This window comes from Cucurbita maxima, unplaced genomic scaffold (genome assembly GCF_002738345.1).
Source record: "Cucurbita maxima cultivar Rimu unplaced genomic scaffold, Cmax_1.0 Cma_Scf00012, whole genome shotgun sequence".
In the NCBI taxonomy this organism is placed as follows: domain Eukaryota; kingdom Viridiplantae; phylum Streptophyta; class Magnoliopsida; order Cucurbitales; family Cucurbitaceae; genus Cucurbita; species Cucurbita maxima.
In genome coordinates this window covers 154,991-172,050 of record NW_019272028.1, presented here as the reverse complement: position 1 = coordinate 172,050, position 17,060 = coordinate 154,991, and the positions used below count along the sequence as shown (strand labels likewise).

General features: G+C 36.9%; 4 protein-coding genes across 6 annotated transcripts in view; 1 reads left to right on the top strand and 3 right to left on the bottom strand.

Annotated features, from left to right (window-relative positions):
• Window positions 1-205: 205 nt before the first annotated feature.
• Window positions 206-4,377, bottom strand: LOC111487039 (receptor homology region, transmembrane domain- and RING domain-containing protein 2-like). The gene is made up of 4 exons (XM_023134255.1): window positions 4,015-4,377; window positions 3,501-3,731; window positions 2,439-2,843; window positions 206-1,143 (listed from the first exon to the last, which is right to left on the bottom strand). The coding sequence occupies exons 1-4, from the start codon at window positions 4,151-4,153 to the stop codon at window positions 584-586; spliced, it is 1,335 nt and encodes a 444-aa protein (XP_022990023.1). The 5' UTR covers window positions 4,154-4,377; the 3' UTR covers window positions 206-583.
• A 2,042-nt stretch (window positions 4,378-6,419) lies between these two features.
• Window positions 6,420-7,425, bottom strand: LOC111487739. The gene has a single exon (XM_023135256.1). It carries the CDS (start codon window positions 7,318-7,320, stop codon window positions 6,730-6,732), a length of 591 nt encoding a protein of 196 aa, XP_022991024.1. The 5' UTR covers window positions 7,321-7,425; the 3' UTR covers window positions 6,420-6,729.
• A 1,545-nt stretch (window positions 7,426-8,970) lies between these two features.
• Window positions 8,971-13,514, top strand: LOC111487097. The gene is made up of 7 exons (XM_023134329.1): window positions 8,971-9,589; window positions 10,025-10,855; window positions 11,094-11,449; window positions 11,963-12,174; window positions 12,311-12,567; window positions 12,702-12,880; window positions 12,996-13,514. Exons 1-7 carry the CDS (start codon window positions 9,334-9,336, stop codon window positions 13,077-13,079), a joined length of 2,175 nt encoding a protein of 724 aa, XP_022990097.1. The 5' UTR covers window positions 8,971-9,333; the 3' UTR covers window positions 13,080-13,514.
• Window positions 13,515-13,857: 343 nt separating this feature from the next.
• Window positions 13,858-17,060, bottom strand: part of LOC111487158 (probable magnesium transporter NIPA4) — a 6,381-nt gene continuing 3,178 nt past the window's right edge. For 2 of the 3 annotated variants that reach the window (XM_023134421.1, XM_023134422.1), the window contains 2 exons: window positions 14,504-14,609; window positions 13,858-14,420 (listed from right to left, as the gene is read on the bottom strand). In XM_023134421.1, coding sequence (XP_022990189.1) covers window positions 14,320-14,420; window positions 14,504-14,609 — 207 coding nt within the window. In that variant the 3' untranslated portion in view covers window positions 13,858-14,319. The remainder of the gene's footprint in view (window positions 14,421-14,503; window positions 14,610-17,060) is intronic. The other variant, XM_023134423.1, reaches the window with a different exon arrangement.

Below are 17,060 nucleotides of genomic sequence, written 5' to 3'. Positions count from 1 at the left end.
GTTGGCTCTTTTAGTTGGAAGCATCTCATTACAGTTGATATTTTTGTAAAAAGCTGGCTACCTAAACCCATCCGTCCATATTCTAAAGGATATCACAGTCCATTTTCCCCTGATGTAGAGAAAAGCCCTCCCCCTATCAGCCACTACAATTCAAAGAAAATAATAAACCAATGAAAAAAAAGATATAAATAAGCAAAGATTGATGTATGTGGAAAAACAGAAGCTCCTTTTCAAATAATTGTGTTCAACCGATCCTTTCAGGCCTCCAAGAAAGGAAGAGGGAGAGAGAAGCGGTAATATATTGCATCCTGATCAGTTGTTAAGCTAAGTCCCCCGTGTATCTAATCCCATGATCCATAAAAGAACTTCAAACCCACCCCAGAAGTATACACTCTGCTTCACTTTACAACTCCCAAAGAAATGGAGCCATCCTATGAAAGAATATACAATGATGCGAGCCATACAGGAACCAAGGAATTGATTTACAGACAAGATGATATGCCATAATTCAACCATACCCGAAGAACCTCTACATAAAAAGGATGCCAATATCTTTGAACAAAAGATTCTCGACGCGCCCGTATCAGCATTCAGGAAGAGACTGAGCTGAAGCAAATGGAGAAAAACTTGCAGCTGACCCGCTTATATGCAAGGGATTATGTTGATGACTGGAAGAGCCTATTATGCTTGGTGAGGTGTTGCTTGGACTCGGAATAAGCGGAATCATGTATCTTGAGTGTAAAGGTGATATGGACGGGTAACACGAGGAATATGGTGAAAGCAAATGCGAAGTATAAGATCTCTGGGAGGATGCATTTCTGAGTTCCACTGATCTCTGGGATGGAGATGGGCAGAAGGAGGATCTAACAGAATGCTGAAGGTAAGGTGTGGTAGAGAGAGAGTGGTTCCGAGATGCCGAAAGTGATCTTGATGACAGGGATACTTGTATGGCAGAGCTTGGTGGTAATGATCTCGCAGAAGATAATATTGAGGAGGAAGCGAAAGAGCTAGAAATGCTTGAAAGCAATGGAGTGGATTCTGAAGGAGGTGGATCACCGGTGCTAGTTCTTGCATCTCGCTTGCAGACCGGGCAGAAAGTTCTCCAAGCAGTAAGCCAAGAGTCCACACAGGAGGCATGAAATTCTGAAATCATTTACAATTAAACTATTTTCAGTACCAATCACAGGTGGTTAGCTAGATCATTATATATGAAACAAATGCAGGTATACATGTAAGCAAAGTATAGCATGACAAAAGAAAAGAGAAGGAAAAAAGATGCATAACGACTACTTGTGCAATCTTGATCCTGTAAGCACAGGGTTGAAGGAAACTACTAGAATTCTTAGCTAGTTAGTGGTTGAATGGGGTGAACTGGGGTTGGATATTTGATGAAAAGAAATGAGACTTTGTTGACAAAATAACCTTAGAGATTCCCGTTGAATATATCATAGTTGCCACAAGATCAGGTGGTAAGAAGTATTTGTGGAAAAAGAAACATGGTTAACTGCTCACGTTGAGATGAAAACATCAAGCAGTAGATGGTCAGAGAATCATGAAGCTTCGACCTCCTTTTGAAGCCTCTGCATGTGTGTGTGTGTGTGTGTTTATATATTGGTGGAGCACGACTCTCTAATCTTTAAACCTAACCGGGTATGAAGTCCATGTCCGCCCAAAGGATCACATTTAGTTTGCCCTATCTAACTCTATTAGTTTCTTCATAGATAACAAGGGATTTTCATATTAAGCTCGCAATATGTACGTGCTACTTAGAGACCACAGGCCTTAGATAATGGGACTGCCCTTGTAGGCTGAAGCCTCTCTTTATATCATTAAACTGAAAATGAGCACATAACCTACTTTTCAGGAGATAAACGGTCCATTAAGGGATAAAAGAATAATAAAAGGCTTTGAGGGTATGGATTGAAACCCTGGCTACTAGTCTCAGGCTCTCAGCCCTAATGATGTTTTCCTAGATTTTTTGTAGTGTCACAAAACAAGGAAAGCTCCTGTGCCAAGGAAACGTGGAGGGCAGCAATGGGGGATGGAACATTGCCTTGGGAGTTCATCTCAAGGATAGATAAGATGAAAAATATTGACATCTAAATCATCCCACTAAACAAAGAATCTCTCAGACATGATTTTGAAAGGAATGAGACCAGAGATGCAAAAGGCAACATTTCTCAGGCCTTAAGTAGGAACAAGAATTCGGTGGATTTGTGGTTAAGGCCTTAGTTATACTCCTTTGGTAAAGATTAAGAGCTCATTTATTATAAACTTGAATTCGCAAAAGTTGGGCCTCTGAGCTATAGATGAAAAGGAAAGTAAAAGAAACAAGGACCAAACGCACCATAACAAGGAGTATAACTAGTATTCCTATAAATGCAATATATATACATAACAATAAAATATAAATTTTAGAAGAAAAGGAGTGAACTTACTGTGATGACATTGTAGAATTCTGAGTTTTTCACCAGGAGTATAGTCCTCAAGGCATATGGCACATGTTACTGACGTACAATTATCCTCTAAAGCAGTAGTAAATATGAGGCTTGGCATTGCTTTAACTACTCGTCTGCTTATGCCCCAAAACTCTCGAGCATGAGAAGATCGAGGATGTCCTCGTCTTATTCGATGCCTATGAGCGAAGAAACAAGTAGCAAGCATTGCAGAGATTGCAAGAAGAGAAATAAAGGAGATGGCCATGATGGACCATGCAGAGTTTTCAAAGCTTGGAGCTATCCATATCTCAACGTTAGCGGAGCCTGCGTACTTCTTCAATGTCTCACCGGATGATTTAGTAACAAATACAGCATGTATTCTAATACCAGCTGAGCTCCCTGCCACTGTAAACCTCTTCAAAGTTATGACCAGAAAATCCTCAAGCTTTCAAAAAACTCAGTGTCTTTGTAGAACAGTGCATAAAGCAGCTCACTTTTCAAAACATTTCTTCTTATGCATGCAATACAATGTATTCTAATACCCATTAGCAGAGTAGAAAACCAAGAGAAACGTAAAAGAATAAACCTTATAATTGAAAACCAAGTATGGGCACAAAGTTAAGATTGATAAATCAAGTTTGGAAAGGCACTAGATCATGTTGTTTGGATTTTTTTCATATTCGTTAGTGTCAGGACTAGCTTTTGCACAACTCAACTATCTTCATCAGTCACTTGGCCCTACTACATTTGGTCATCAAGGTAACTCCTGGGATATTAAATCTTAGATAGGTGGTCATCATGGCTTAAACTCAGTCCCTCCTTCTTGACTACTAAGCCAACCCATGGTGGTTTTGTTGTTTGGAGTCTTCTAGACAAGATCCTTTAGAAAAAGGGCTATTTTTTCCAGAAAATATTTGTCACTAATAAATTTAATTCAATATCTACACTACAAGTAAATCGAATTATTGAAGCATGCAAAGCAACAGAAACATAGTTAAAAGAAGTCATTCACTTCCACAAATGGAGAACGGGCATGAAGTTAATAGTGTAGAAAGTCGTTACTCGCAATGAGGCCACCACCGTCCTTATTGTCATATACAATTGCAGCTTTAAATCCAGCCACCTGGGCTCTCCTCACTTTATCCTCGAAGCTACATCCTCCTCTAATTATAAGCGCAAATGGTGAACTATTGGTTACAGGCAGCTGAACTTTATTTTCCAATGTGGCGCATGCATCAAGAGGATTTGCCAGATACAACACCCCAGGATCCCCAGAACTTGCTATTGTAGGAGCTGAAATCAGAAAAACCAGAACCCATAAGCAGCCTGTAGTACATATTTTTTATCTTCTCTAAACATAATAGCTTTCCTAAATCACCTTTTACTATTTGACAGAATCTTAAATCATAAAATTAATCCTTGCTTATAGGCGGCACAAGTCACAACGACTAGTGATTACGAGAGCACAGACATTCAATCAAAGTACGCACCGGTACACAACACAATTAACACGTCAAAATTTTAAAGTTGAATGGAGCAGGCAAAGGCTGAAACAGAAAGGAAAAACAAAACTAACCAAAATCAGCTTCAATGGAGTCGATCGAAAGAGTAAGGTTGGTCCCAATCAATACCACATTAGCTGCGGAGCCGCAACAACCAGCCAAAAGAAGCATAAACAAAAACGCAAGACCTGGATTCGCAGCACTCAAAGCCATGAATCCAAGAACACGAATCAGCGAGAGAGAAAAAGGAGAGGATAGAGATCGAAACGGAGAACAGATTTACGAGGGTTTAGATAAATCAATGGAAACATCAGCTTCCATCTCTCAGAAGGAAAATCGGAGTTCCTTTGATTCGCTGAGAGATACACCCTCGAGAATGAATGTGCCTGCTCCGACCACAAATCGGAAACAATGCGGAAAAAAAGTCTGATAATCCAATAAAGTAATAATAACAATAATAATAATTCTCGAATTAAAAAAAGAAAATATGGTAATTAATGATTAAAATATATTTTTACTTCTTCTTAGCGTCGGCCAGATCTGAATATATGAAGAGGGTCCCCGGTACTAATTTATTATTATTATTATTATTATATATTTTTCTTAAAATGGCCGTACTTCCCTTGTTGCCAAGGCGATTGCTTAATAGAAATGGAACATGAAGGTGCATTCGCTCTCACACATTTAGCTGTCTCGCACGTGCTTCCCTTCAATCAGTCCCCATCTCAATTAAATTTGCTCATTTAATATTTTTTTGGTCAGTTAAAATAAATTATATAATAATTACTAACCCAAAAAAAAATAAAAAATACCGGACAACGTTATGTATTACCTCAACGAATAAAATTTTGATTTTTTTCTTCTTTTTTTAAAATAAAAAACTGTTTTAAATTTCATTTTGTAATATTATTATTATTGTTGAGTAGGAGACTTGGTGGTCTAATTTCAAATTACAAGTTTTATGTATTGTTTACTTGAATAAATAAAGTTAAATGTATATTTATGAGAGTGTTTAATAAATCATTAAGATTTAAATTTGCGAATCTAATTTTTTTTATATAATTTTTAAAGTTGCGATGAATTATGCGAAATTTGAATTATTGTATTACAAAAAGAAAGGAAAAAAAGAAAAAAAAAACTATAATTGCTGTCGATCAGCACAGAGATTTTGTCGCCCACTATATGCCACGCACTATCTGGATTATAGGATAACTCATTGATATATAACATAAATCAAATTAGAAGAGCATTAAAAAAAGAAAAAGAAAGCTTGTTTATTCTTACTTATAAAATTAATAATTGTATCAATTAATATTTTAAATAAACCAATTATTTTATTTTTTATTTTTGGTTGGAATTCAGCTTTTAATTTGTTAATGCATAATTAACATAAGCAATTTTCTTTATTCCTTTTTTCACTTATTTCTCTAATAATTTAAGAAGAATTACATGACTACTTTTATTGGTTACTTGGGTAAAATTTCAAGAGAAGAATATTGACCATGTTGAGTTTGATTTCAAGTGAAATCAATTAAGAATAATTATGACTTGTTTGAACTTTAATTAATACAACTTTAAGAAAATCAAGTGTTTAAATTGAGTTCTTTATAATTTAATATTTAATGATTTCCTGTTTTTTTTTTTTTTTAATTAAGTTAAGGTGTGTGTATATATATATATATTTAAGAAAGATAAAAGAAAAAGGTCATGGAGAGTTGGGATACAAAAAATGGTGGGTGATGGTGTTCATCATGGCTCCTTTGGCTTTCACTTCGTGTCCTCTGCTTTTTTTAAATTCCATTATTTAGATATTTATTGTAAATGAAAACAATTGGTCCAACGCACCCTAAAGTACTGTACACACAACAAAACAAAACATAAATCCAACCCAAAAACAATATTTATCCACTCTATTATAAACAAATATCCATTCTATTTCCGGACACCGGACAAGGTATGTTCGTTAGAGAGAGATTTTTGTACCTTTATAAAAAATATTTCGTTATCTTCTCCAACCGATATGAGATTTCATAATGAGCTTGAGTTATTACGAATAGTATTAGAGCCAGACATCAAGTGGTGTGTCCGTTGGACCCCTAAGAGGGTGGATGATGAGATTTCACATAAGTTAAGAGGGGAATGAAGCATTTTTTTACAATAATATGGAACCACTTCTAGTAGATGCATTTTAAAACCGTGTGACTAATGACGATAGGTAACCGATGAAAGCAGACAATATTTGCTTGCTAAAAAAATATTTATAAATAAAAATTTAATCCCTACAATGTTGTTGGAGAAGTTAAGTATTTAGAAGTAAATATAATAAATAATAGAGAAATTTGTTGGGTGCTAATTTATAAGTAGATGTGGAGTGGTAGCTGAACAACCCTAAAGTCAGCTCTTCTCATGGGAAGACCAACTTATTAAATCCATCTAATCACACACACTGTGTAAGACAGAGAGAGAGAGAGAGGAGAAATTTGGAAATTGATGATATCGTAGATTACAAAAACATAGTGGGAAGGCGTCACATGTAAACGAACAATTAATTATAAGAGAAATAAATAATACACATAACAAACAACACACTGATTTCAACTCCTAATTTGACGTAATTCACAAACAATTCCAGCGCTCTAACCCAATTTAACAATTAAACAAACCCCATTTCATTATCCATTTCCGATTTAACCCATCACTTCAACAAACACACACATTAATTAAACTAAACAAACGTGTAATTCAACCACCCAATAACGCCCCTCTGCGGCGGAGGCTATGGCCGCATTTTACCCACCGCTGCGGTGGTTTAGCAGATCGAACGAACTCCTCCCCCTTCTCGGGCGATACACGATGGATTCCGAAACGCTGCAGGTTCGTTTGCAAGAAGAGTACGGATTCAAGAATCCGAATCGGTCGCTCAGGCTTCTCGAAACCGCTTTGCCATTGCTGCCGCTGTTCCAGAGCTCGGCAGTCGGGTCTTGCTCAGCGGCGGTGGCGGCGGAAGGTTCTTTAGAGCACTCGACGAAGGCGTCGAAGAAAGGATCTCGCTGCGAATTTTGGCGGTTTGATTTCCTCCAGTCGTGAAATCCGAAGCGCTTGGAGGACGGCAGAGCGGTGGAAATGGGAGGCAAGGGGAGGAGAAAGGTCAGAGGAGAGGCGGAATCTAGCCGAAGCCTCGCTGGAGACTGTTTCTTGGGGATTCCGGGTAAATACTCCCAGGAAAAGGGAATGCTGCCGGAGAATGATCGGATCGGAGTGGCGGCGGAGAGCGGAGAGTCATCGGGAAAATAGTAAGAACCGCGAGAGGAGGAGGAGGAGGAGGAGGAGGAGGAGGAAGAAGAAGAGAAAGAACGAGTCCGGCGAGAAGATTGAAACATCGCCGCTAATTCTCTCCGATTCTTCACATTCTCTGTCTGAGAATTCGGGGAATTTGAGAATTTGAGCACACAAACACAAACCCACTTCAAGTTTCTTCAGAAATTTGTTTGTAGTATATATATACCTGAATTATTATTATTATTATTATTATTATTATTATTATTATTTGGGGTTTTTTTTCCTTCTAAAATAAGCTTCATTTTAATTTGTTTGCCAACGCGGGTTTATGTTTTAAGTTAATCTTAATTTAGTTTATTTGGTATCAATATATCTTTGTTATAGATTCAAATTCACTCCATTTTATTAATTAAAAAAAATTAATGATTAAAATTTCCTCATTATAATAATTAGTGAGGCATTGAATAATCCAATTCAACACATTAAATTCGTTACTTCAAACAAAATAATACATCCAATAAAAGATTTGGATCTCATAATTAATTATTTTTTCTTTATTGACATTTCTAACCATCAATTAAACTATAAGAAATTAGGAGTAATTATCACGAGAGACAAATTTAACTACTCACCCAAATCCCACGTGTCAATTTCATATTAGTCTGCCGTCCAACGATACTCTTCAATTACTGATTATTTTCGTTAAAATAATAATAATAATAATAAACATCAAGTAAGGAAGTCAAAAGATTTCATTGAGACTGAGAATTGTCCATACAAAAAAAAACAAGTGGAAGAGACAGGGCATATCTGTATCCATCATGTGGTTAAGCCATGGTTTTCTCGCCCTACCTTCCGCTAACACTGGACTTCTATCGAGGCTCGGATCGGCTCCGAGGATTCGCCCCGGAGATGGACTCTGCAGCGGAGAGATATCCTCTCTTGCGGTGGCTCACGACGATTTTTTGAGCGTTTGAAATGTGTATGGAAAGGTAGGTATTAATAAAGAAGAGGAGACTTCTAATATGGCCCCATAACACACAATATTAGGTCATTGTCTCATCTCTCAATCAACCAACTCATACAAAGACACTATACACGTACTTATTGACTCACAAGTTTTATGAATGGATCCAACTTAAATAGTTTTGTTATAATATCTACAAATGGTTCTTACCTAACATAATGTCAAATCACTTAAGAAGTGAAATCTTATATTAATGTGTTTGTTGCATCTATGCATGATTAGATTCTTGGATAGCTTAATGATATCGCATAACATAGTGATACATCTATCTTGAAAATGACTGAACTTTTTCAATACTCTTCTCATCCACACCTCTTAGACAATAATAAGAGGTAGCTGCCACAAATCCTGCTTTAGTAATGGACAAAATAACTACATGTTATTTTTTTTGGGACTAAGACATAGCTTATTTACAGAGTAGAAACACATAATTAAAAGTGGTTTTCTTGTCATCTACATCATCTCCTGCATAATCACTATCATTATATGTTAGTCATGGAAAACAATTTTGTTCTTATGACTTTAATTTTTCTTTTAATTTTTTAAAAATGTCTCGTACCAATAGAGATAACGACCTTCCTTTGTAACTCATAATATTTCTAGATTCAAAATAGGACTCGACCAATCCCATAAACGGTGTAAATTTATTGAAATTTTAACTATGAAATTCACAAACTGTGTTATGGATCCTTCTTGATTTTTATTTTTAAGGCTGATGGTCGTAATTTTTTTGGATTTTAAATTATTAAAACTTCTAAGCCATATGGGTTAGCGTTATTTGTCGATGAACGATTGCAGAGTTGGGTGAGAGAATTCGAAAGCATTTCAATTCAAACCAAACGACTTCCGTTATCTCCCTCCTTCCATCTCCCATCCGCCATGGATAAACACACCACGAACTAAATCAGCAATCTGGAAATCCCACTCTCAAATCTCAGATCTGTCGAGTTACTCCTGACACTTCATTTCCCCTATTTCTTGTGATATTCTTTGTCCCTCCGAATTGGGCAAAATTGAATAACTCCACTCTATCCTGTTCGAGTTAGAGGAGCGCTAGATTGCTGGGATTGGATGATTGAATATGTGAATGGCTCAGCACAGGCAGTCGGGGACGGATAGGTATGGACCAAGGGCTCATGATGCGCTCCATTCAACTAACAATGGCGTTGGCGATCACGTTGCGGTCGGAATTCGTACTACGCCGTATAAGCAGGCTAGGGTTCGTAGGGCAGCTCGCTCCGATAAGGGCAGAGGGATCTCGGTTGGGGCAATTATATTTGCTCTCTCGCTTGTTCTTGTCCTCACCGCTTTAGCTTATTACTTTTTATTGAGGGACACCAAAGGTCTGTTTTACTTTCTCCTCTCTGGTTTTTGAGTTTCTATGCGGCGAAAAAAAAACATTGTAAGAAGGTAGGAGAAGAGCTTGCAACTTGCAGTATGGAATTGGAAATGATATCAGTTAGTCCTCACGCACTTGGCAACACTTTCTATTCCCCAACCCCATCCCCCTCCCCCCGACGTCCATACCTAATGGTCACTTTGAAATAACTATTTTCTATCCCACCCAGTTTAGAATGTGTTTGTTGCAGTGGATTGCTTAGTGAACTTATGTGCAATCCAGATGTTAAATCTTTTGAATAATGGTCTGTTTGTTTAGCCACGTTTTTTTTGCCGCTCCAGTTGTTTTGTTTGCATAGTTGATTTCTGTTAATTTCTAGTTACAGTAATCCTTATGAAATCTTGGTAGCCTTTAACTGATTGATAATAAATTGATGCAGACATTAGCAATTCCAACGCTGAGGATGATGACTTCAAGAACGACCCTGATTTCCTTGCAAATGTTACTCGAACAGAGACAACCAAAGTCAGGTTTGGTAAAGGTTTAGTTGCACATGGCCGTGACTCAAGGTATTGGGATGGGGATGATCGAAGAAGGGACCAAGATTACAACGAGGATGCAGTGGAACATGTGCCTACTACCAACAAGGATACTGACAAGGGTGATGTTCCAGCAAAAGTGAGTGAGGGCCACAGAGAATCACTCCTTGATCATTCTCATGGACTGTACAATGAAGCTGGGCGAAAGGAGCTGAGGAAGTATGAAGCTGAGTATGAGGCTTCGATAAAGACTTCAGGTCAATTGGGAAAAGATGGAAATGAAGATGACCAGGTAGCTGATGAAGATGATTTGGAAAATTGGAATGACATTATTGACACAGATGATGAGTATGATAATGGAAGTGATAATCAAAATCCTTCTATGGATGAAGACAGTGATACAGAACACGAGAAAGAGGACCAATCTGATGCAGCACGTTCGACAAAGGAAGACTCTGGGAAATCATTTGATGTTGTTGAGACTGGAAAATCCCTCAATGATGACCATAGGAAATCCCTCAATATGCTTAATGGAGAAACCAAGAATTGGCAGGATGGTGAAAAAAATGTTGAGGCTTCCAACCATTCATTGGACGAGGATTATAAGTCAAATTCCAAAAATTCTGATGCGGTTAACAAAAATTCCAAACATGTTAGTGTCACTAATGGTCAGCATACAAAGAGGTCAAAATTGTATCTGAGAAAGAAGCCAAAGCATCAAAAATTTTCAGGTACTGCTCTCTAATAAATGGAGGGTTTAATGTATCGTTTGTAAAACAGCTTCTTTCTAGGTTTGGAGTCCGTTTAACTCAGCCATATGCATCATGGGCAAGTAATGTTGATGTGCATTAAGCTTAGCTTTAGTATTATACATTGATGACCGGAACGTGACATTTTACTTTTCTACTTGTTTGATAGGATCTAAATAAAACGTTCCGTATAATGATATTTTGAGACCCCAACTGGCAGGTTCATCATGTGAGATGAAGTTCTTAAACTCTACGGCACAAATTCTTGAACCTTTAGAAAGTAAAAAATTTGTTAGATTTACTTTGCAATACATCGAGACAGAGGAAGAGCCTAGCAATGAAGAAAAATGGATGCCTAGATTTGCAGGGCATCAAACTTTGCAAGAACGTCAAGCAGCATTCTATGCACAGGATAAAAACATTAGTTGTGGCTTTGTGAAAGGTCCTAAGAGTTTTGCAAGTACGGGATTTGATCTGGCAGAAGATGATTCCAAATTTATCAGTAGATGCCACATTGCCGTAATCTCCTGTATATTCGGGAATTCAGATCGCCTGAGATCACCAACTGGGAAATCGGTATAATATATATATTTTTTTTTAGTTAGGAATTTCAAGTTGCAGTTTGCATATAATGAGTTAATTTGAAAAACGACAGATGATAGGTCCTGATTGTACAATCTACCTTTTCTCCAATAACTGCTTATCCATGATCAAACTATTGTCCAATGCATATGATGGTCTCATATTATATGTCATTGGTCATATATCACAGAATTGGAAAGCCATGCTTTTAAGGAAACTGGGTGACTACTTTTTTAAGATAGATCTTGAGATGAGTATTCATTCTTTATGAAATTCCAGCTTTTTCATGATTCTCTCAGTGCTCTCTTTAATTGCATCTACCGTGTTCTCCTTCCCCTGTTGATTTCTTTTCTTTCCTTGTGAACATCTTTTCCCGAATTTGCTTGTGCATGTGTGTAAGTCAAGGATCTATGAGTATGTGCTCCTAGTAATCTAATATTATTCAGACCATATGTTTCTTTTGAAATGGTAGACTCTATAGTTCAGTCCAGTTTGCCTCTGTTTCAGGTTACTCGTTTTTCAAGAAAAAATGTCTGCTTTGTTATGTTTATGGATGAAGTTACCATGGAGACTCTTTCATCAGAAGGTCAAACAGTGGATAGAATGGGTTTTATTGGCCTATGGAAGATTGTTGTGGTAAAGAATTTACCGTACACTGATATGAGAAGAGTTGGGAAAATACCAAAATTATTGGCACATCGAATTTTTCCTTCGGCAAGGTGAAAATGCAACGATGTTTAAACTTGGTGCTATTATCCTTACCATAAACTCTGCTCAATTCTAATCTAAATAAATGGTTAGTTTGTGTGTCCAAGATTCAATACTTGTATCTAATATTTTGCATATTTTTCTCAGGTATTCGATCTGGTTGGATAGTAAGTTGCGTCTTCAATATGACCCTCTCCTCATCTTGGAATACTTCTTATGGCGAAAAGGAAATGAATTTGCCATTTCAAATCACTACAACAGACATTGTGTATGGGAAGAGGTGGCTCAGAATAAGAGATTAAACAAGTACAACCATAGTACCATAGATGAACAATTTGCATTTTACCAGGCTGATGGATTGAAGAGGTTTAATGCATCAGACACAAACAGGCTTCTTCCCAGCAGTATGTTATTAACAACCTCCTGTCTCGTTATTTTTAATTTTTTTTTTGGGAGTAGATTGCGCGTAATTAGTGATCCCTGTTGCTCCACTCTCATTTCATTGACGTTGGTCTTTTTTCTCTGCCGACAAATGCAGATGTGCCTGAAGGATCTTTCATCATTAGGGCCCACACTCCAATGTCTAATCTGTTCTCTTGTCTATGGTTCAATGAAGTCGACAAATTTACTCCCCGAGATCAACTTAGTTTTGCATATACATACCAGAAATTAGTAAGGATGAATCCTGGAAAACCTTTTTATCTTAATATGTTCAAGGTGAGCAATCAATTTTCAGTACAAATTTATTAGCAAAGTATCCACGTGGCTTGTCAAAAAATTGCTCAATCTGGAACCTTTTTGATTTAACAATTTCTTCAACCTGTTTTTGTAGGACTGCGAGAGACGAAAAATAGCGAAATTGTTTCGTCACAGGTCGGATGAGAAGCGAACTGTTCAGAAAACTGCAATTGAGTGAATGTGTTATATATATTTTTGAGGTTGCTGGTTTTGACATAATTCGCTTGGCCATACACTTCCTTGAGTGCTTAGTGAATATATGCATGTATCGCCCTCTGGTCCGACAGTCATGGACTCTCTGCCTGCCAGTCAATATACTCCATCAAATTTTGTAATTGAGATTTGTGGATTTTTCAGCTATCGTATCCCAACAAATTGTTGAACAGAGTTGGACGATGCAGTTACTACTAAGCATCTCCATGGAGGATGGCAGGGAGGTGGTCTAGTGTTTTAGTAATGCCAGTTTTACTTTCGATTCATTGCTTCTTTTGGTGGTAAGGGAAATTTGTTCTAAATTCATTTGTACCATTTCTGTGACAATATAAATGTGTAATTCTATATACTCTTAAGCCGATGGATACAGAGTTCAGTCAGTTCATTTGTTCATTCGAAACTGTTTGCTTCTTTTGCAAGTTTGAGTTGGGCTATAATGATATACGAGGCTTTTGGGAGAGTAAAAATATTCTTCTATTTCCAAAAACAAATACGTTACAAGAGGATATATCCCCATGTCCAAGCTTTGAGCATCCTGCGAAAGCTATGAAAAAACAGAAGCTTTATGAACACCTTCATTATCACTACCACACTCGCCATCCCCGCCCCCACACAATTTGGGAAAATTTTGTGAAAATATTAGAACAGTAGACATTGTTGATGAATATTTCATTTGTTTCTTCCTCATATTTGCTGTTGTTGCAAACTTTTCACCCACACAAGAATGTGACATGGTATGATGATTTGGGCAATGCTAGAACGAATTTCTATTAAATCAAGAAAGAAGTGTAGAAAAAGGGGGTGAGTACATGAGTGAAGTATAATCAGTATGTATGTAAATGGTCCTTCCAACTTGCTATACCAAGCCATTCTATGAGCCACACATCCCTCAGAAAGTCTATTTCTTTGTGAATACGAATGAATGATATGATATAGTATATATAGAACAATGGGTCAAAAATTGCAACCCACGAAGAGGTTCCTAACAGAAAAAATGGGACTTCCAAATCATTTTCCTCTAAGAAACGAGATTACCGTCTGTAGTCCAACCAGGCTTGCATTCCCTTCAAATCTATCAACAATGTTCACGATCACAAAGCCAGTGGCTGCCGTACCTTTCCCCAAAATTTGTGCACAAAATGTGACATGATGATAAGAGTGAATTCATAAATGGCGGCAAGTTTAGTCATGACTGGATAATCTTATCACAATGATGTTTCACGCTGAAGTGGCATGGCTTCGAGCTCACGACCATCTTCTACGTGTTTAGAATGTCGCATCGAAAAAGATGGTGTCGTTGAAGAAGCTGTAATGAAACAAAAATTCAAATATGAGATGTTTTGAAACTGATATGGATTAAAACAATGGAAGGAGGAACTGAGGACCCACCCTCAACCATATCCTTTGTTCTGTGAAGAAGAAAAGTACCCGCGAGAATCGTCACAAAACCACACATCTGCGTGAAAATTTGAATTGCTCCCTGTCGATCCCAATCCTGAGGGGACGTTAAGGAACAGGTTAATCAGCGTCAACAATGAAAATTTATCCCGATGTGTCAAAAAAGTTTTAAGAATAAACATGAAATATAATTAAAAAGTGCAACTTGCATGCCTTTTACAAGTATAATAACGAAAAAAATGATAGACCCCTAAATACTATTGAAAACATATATTTATAAATAATGAAAATAAAGTCCCTAATCATTTCATCAAGTCCTTTTCTTTTTATTTCCACCGCCTGAATTTTTTTGTTCCAATGAATCATAGATAAAGTTAATTATTTGATTTGAAAGCAAGAAAAAAAAAATAGAAACAGCAAGGATCATAATCATAAAAACAATTATTATATTGATTCCTATGATAAGGCATAAGATGATATGGATTCAATGTGTCATTCACCATTATTATTCTACCAACTGATTAGAATAGTTACAATCGGTATCGGAGAAAATCAAGTGCCCCGCTCCACATTAACAATTGAAGGCTTATTGATTTGTTCTAGAAAGGAATGAGGCATGTTGAAGGAAGAACTGTGAATTTTCAGTCGTATTTCTCCATTATTGCTATTGATACGATATCATCTATAAGCTACATGGAGCAATCATATCATCTAAGCTAGACCTAAAATTGGGTCATCACCAAAATCTAAGAGTGGGAAGTACATCAGACAAGTTGGTGTTCTGAAGGCACTCTTCTCTACGCAGGGAATTGGAATGACCAAATTGGACATGGGCTTCTGAGTGTCCTATTCATCGTTTTTAGAAGCACCAATTAATGCCAACTTCAAGGAGTGTCTTTTGCTATAGAAGAGTTGGAGTATCTAGGGAAACATCGTTTAAGAACGGGGAGCGGCTGCAGAATAGCAGAAAGTGAACTCAATATTGGATTGGAACTTTCTGGCTTGAGTTCTTTCAACTACAACCGTTACAGCTCAAGAGAAGTACCTTTTTCCATCCACACTCCGATGGAATCAGTTGGGTTCATTTTCTTGGAACCTATTTGCATTGCCTTGTGTTCCATGGAACTCGATATTTCTTATGGTTGTGGCTACTGTTAGGATTGCTGGATCTAGATGAAGAACATGAAAAATTAAAGAGAGAAAACACAAACATGAGGAATAAAAGGGAGAAGACCCAAGGAGAAATATACGTGGAGACACTGAAAATTGGAAAAACTCCATGGCAGCTATGGTTTATTTGATAGATAACTTCCATTAGCTATAGACGAGATAATCCATGAAAAAAACTAAATCAGAGAATAGATAAGATTCTATCCTAGAAACTAGATAAAATTCTATCTTAGAAACTACATAAAATTCAATATGAAGAACTTTCTAAAAAATTCTATCGTGTAAACATTAGGCTCTACAACTTAACAATTCTCCCACTTAAAAATTTATCCTGTGAATCCAAAAGATTTATTGTCAAAAAATTCTCCTCATTATAGTTTAGATTACATGTTTAGAATCATTCAAGCTTGACTTGATCAATATTGCTTGTGGAGTGATTCGAATCTCAAACAAATTTTTTTGTCTTGAGATATTCGATCAATAAGGTAATCCGAATCTTACTTTCCCTTGGAGTGACTCCATATCACATAGAAACACCAAAATTTGGAAAAACTTCATGGCGCCTAGGATTTATTTGATAGATGAATTCTAGTAGTCATAGATAAGATAATTCATTAAAAAAAAACTAAATTGGAAAATAGATAAGATTCTATCCTAGAAACTTCCGAAAAATTCGATCTTAGAAACTAGATAAAATATAATGATAGACCCCTGTGCATTATAATACCTACATTAGAAGAGTAAAAGGCAGTAAGGAGAGGGAATTAAAGTACGCACGGAATTGGCGGCATTGATAGACGAGGAATCATAGTTTGGTGCTTCTTTGCGTGAACAAAGGCGCTAGTAGTGGGCCTAAAGGAACTGGTTAGTTATGATGAGTGTGTATGAAAAGGCAGGAAAGGATAGGGAGGATTTACTTGGATCAAAAGCTATTTTGGAGAGTCAGGGACACTGGTGCTTCACTGTGAATGTGGCAGTAGAAGTTTCTCTGTTCTATTATGATAGTTATCACAAACTTGAAAAAAAAAAAGACGAAAACTGCTTTTACTTACAATCCAGAATCTTTTGCAATTATGCAGAAGCTTCTCTTTTCCTTGAGCATTAGGCATGGCAAACCAGGAGAAAATGTTCTTAACTGGATTACATACTTCTGGATTTATTTCAGATCACACGTATCCACATGTAGCTACTTTTACACTTCAAAGTATTTTAAGGGCCTTGTACTCAATTCATTGCATATTGAAACCGGTAATCATGCATTCCTGCAGAGCCAGTCTCCAACGTTCTCAAAAACCAACAGCAAGCAATTAGCTCATTTTCGTGCTCTTTGGACCGTAAAGGTTTTCTTTTTTTTCTTTTCTTTTTTTTTTTTTGGGTA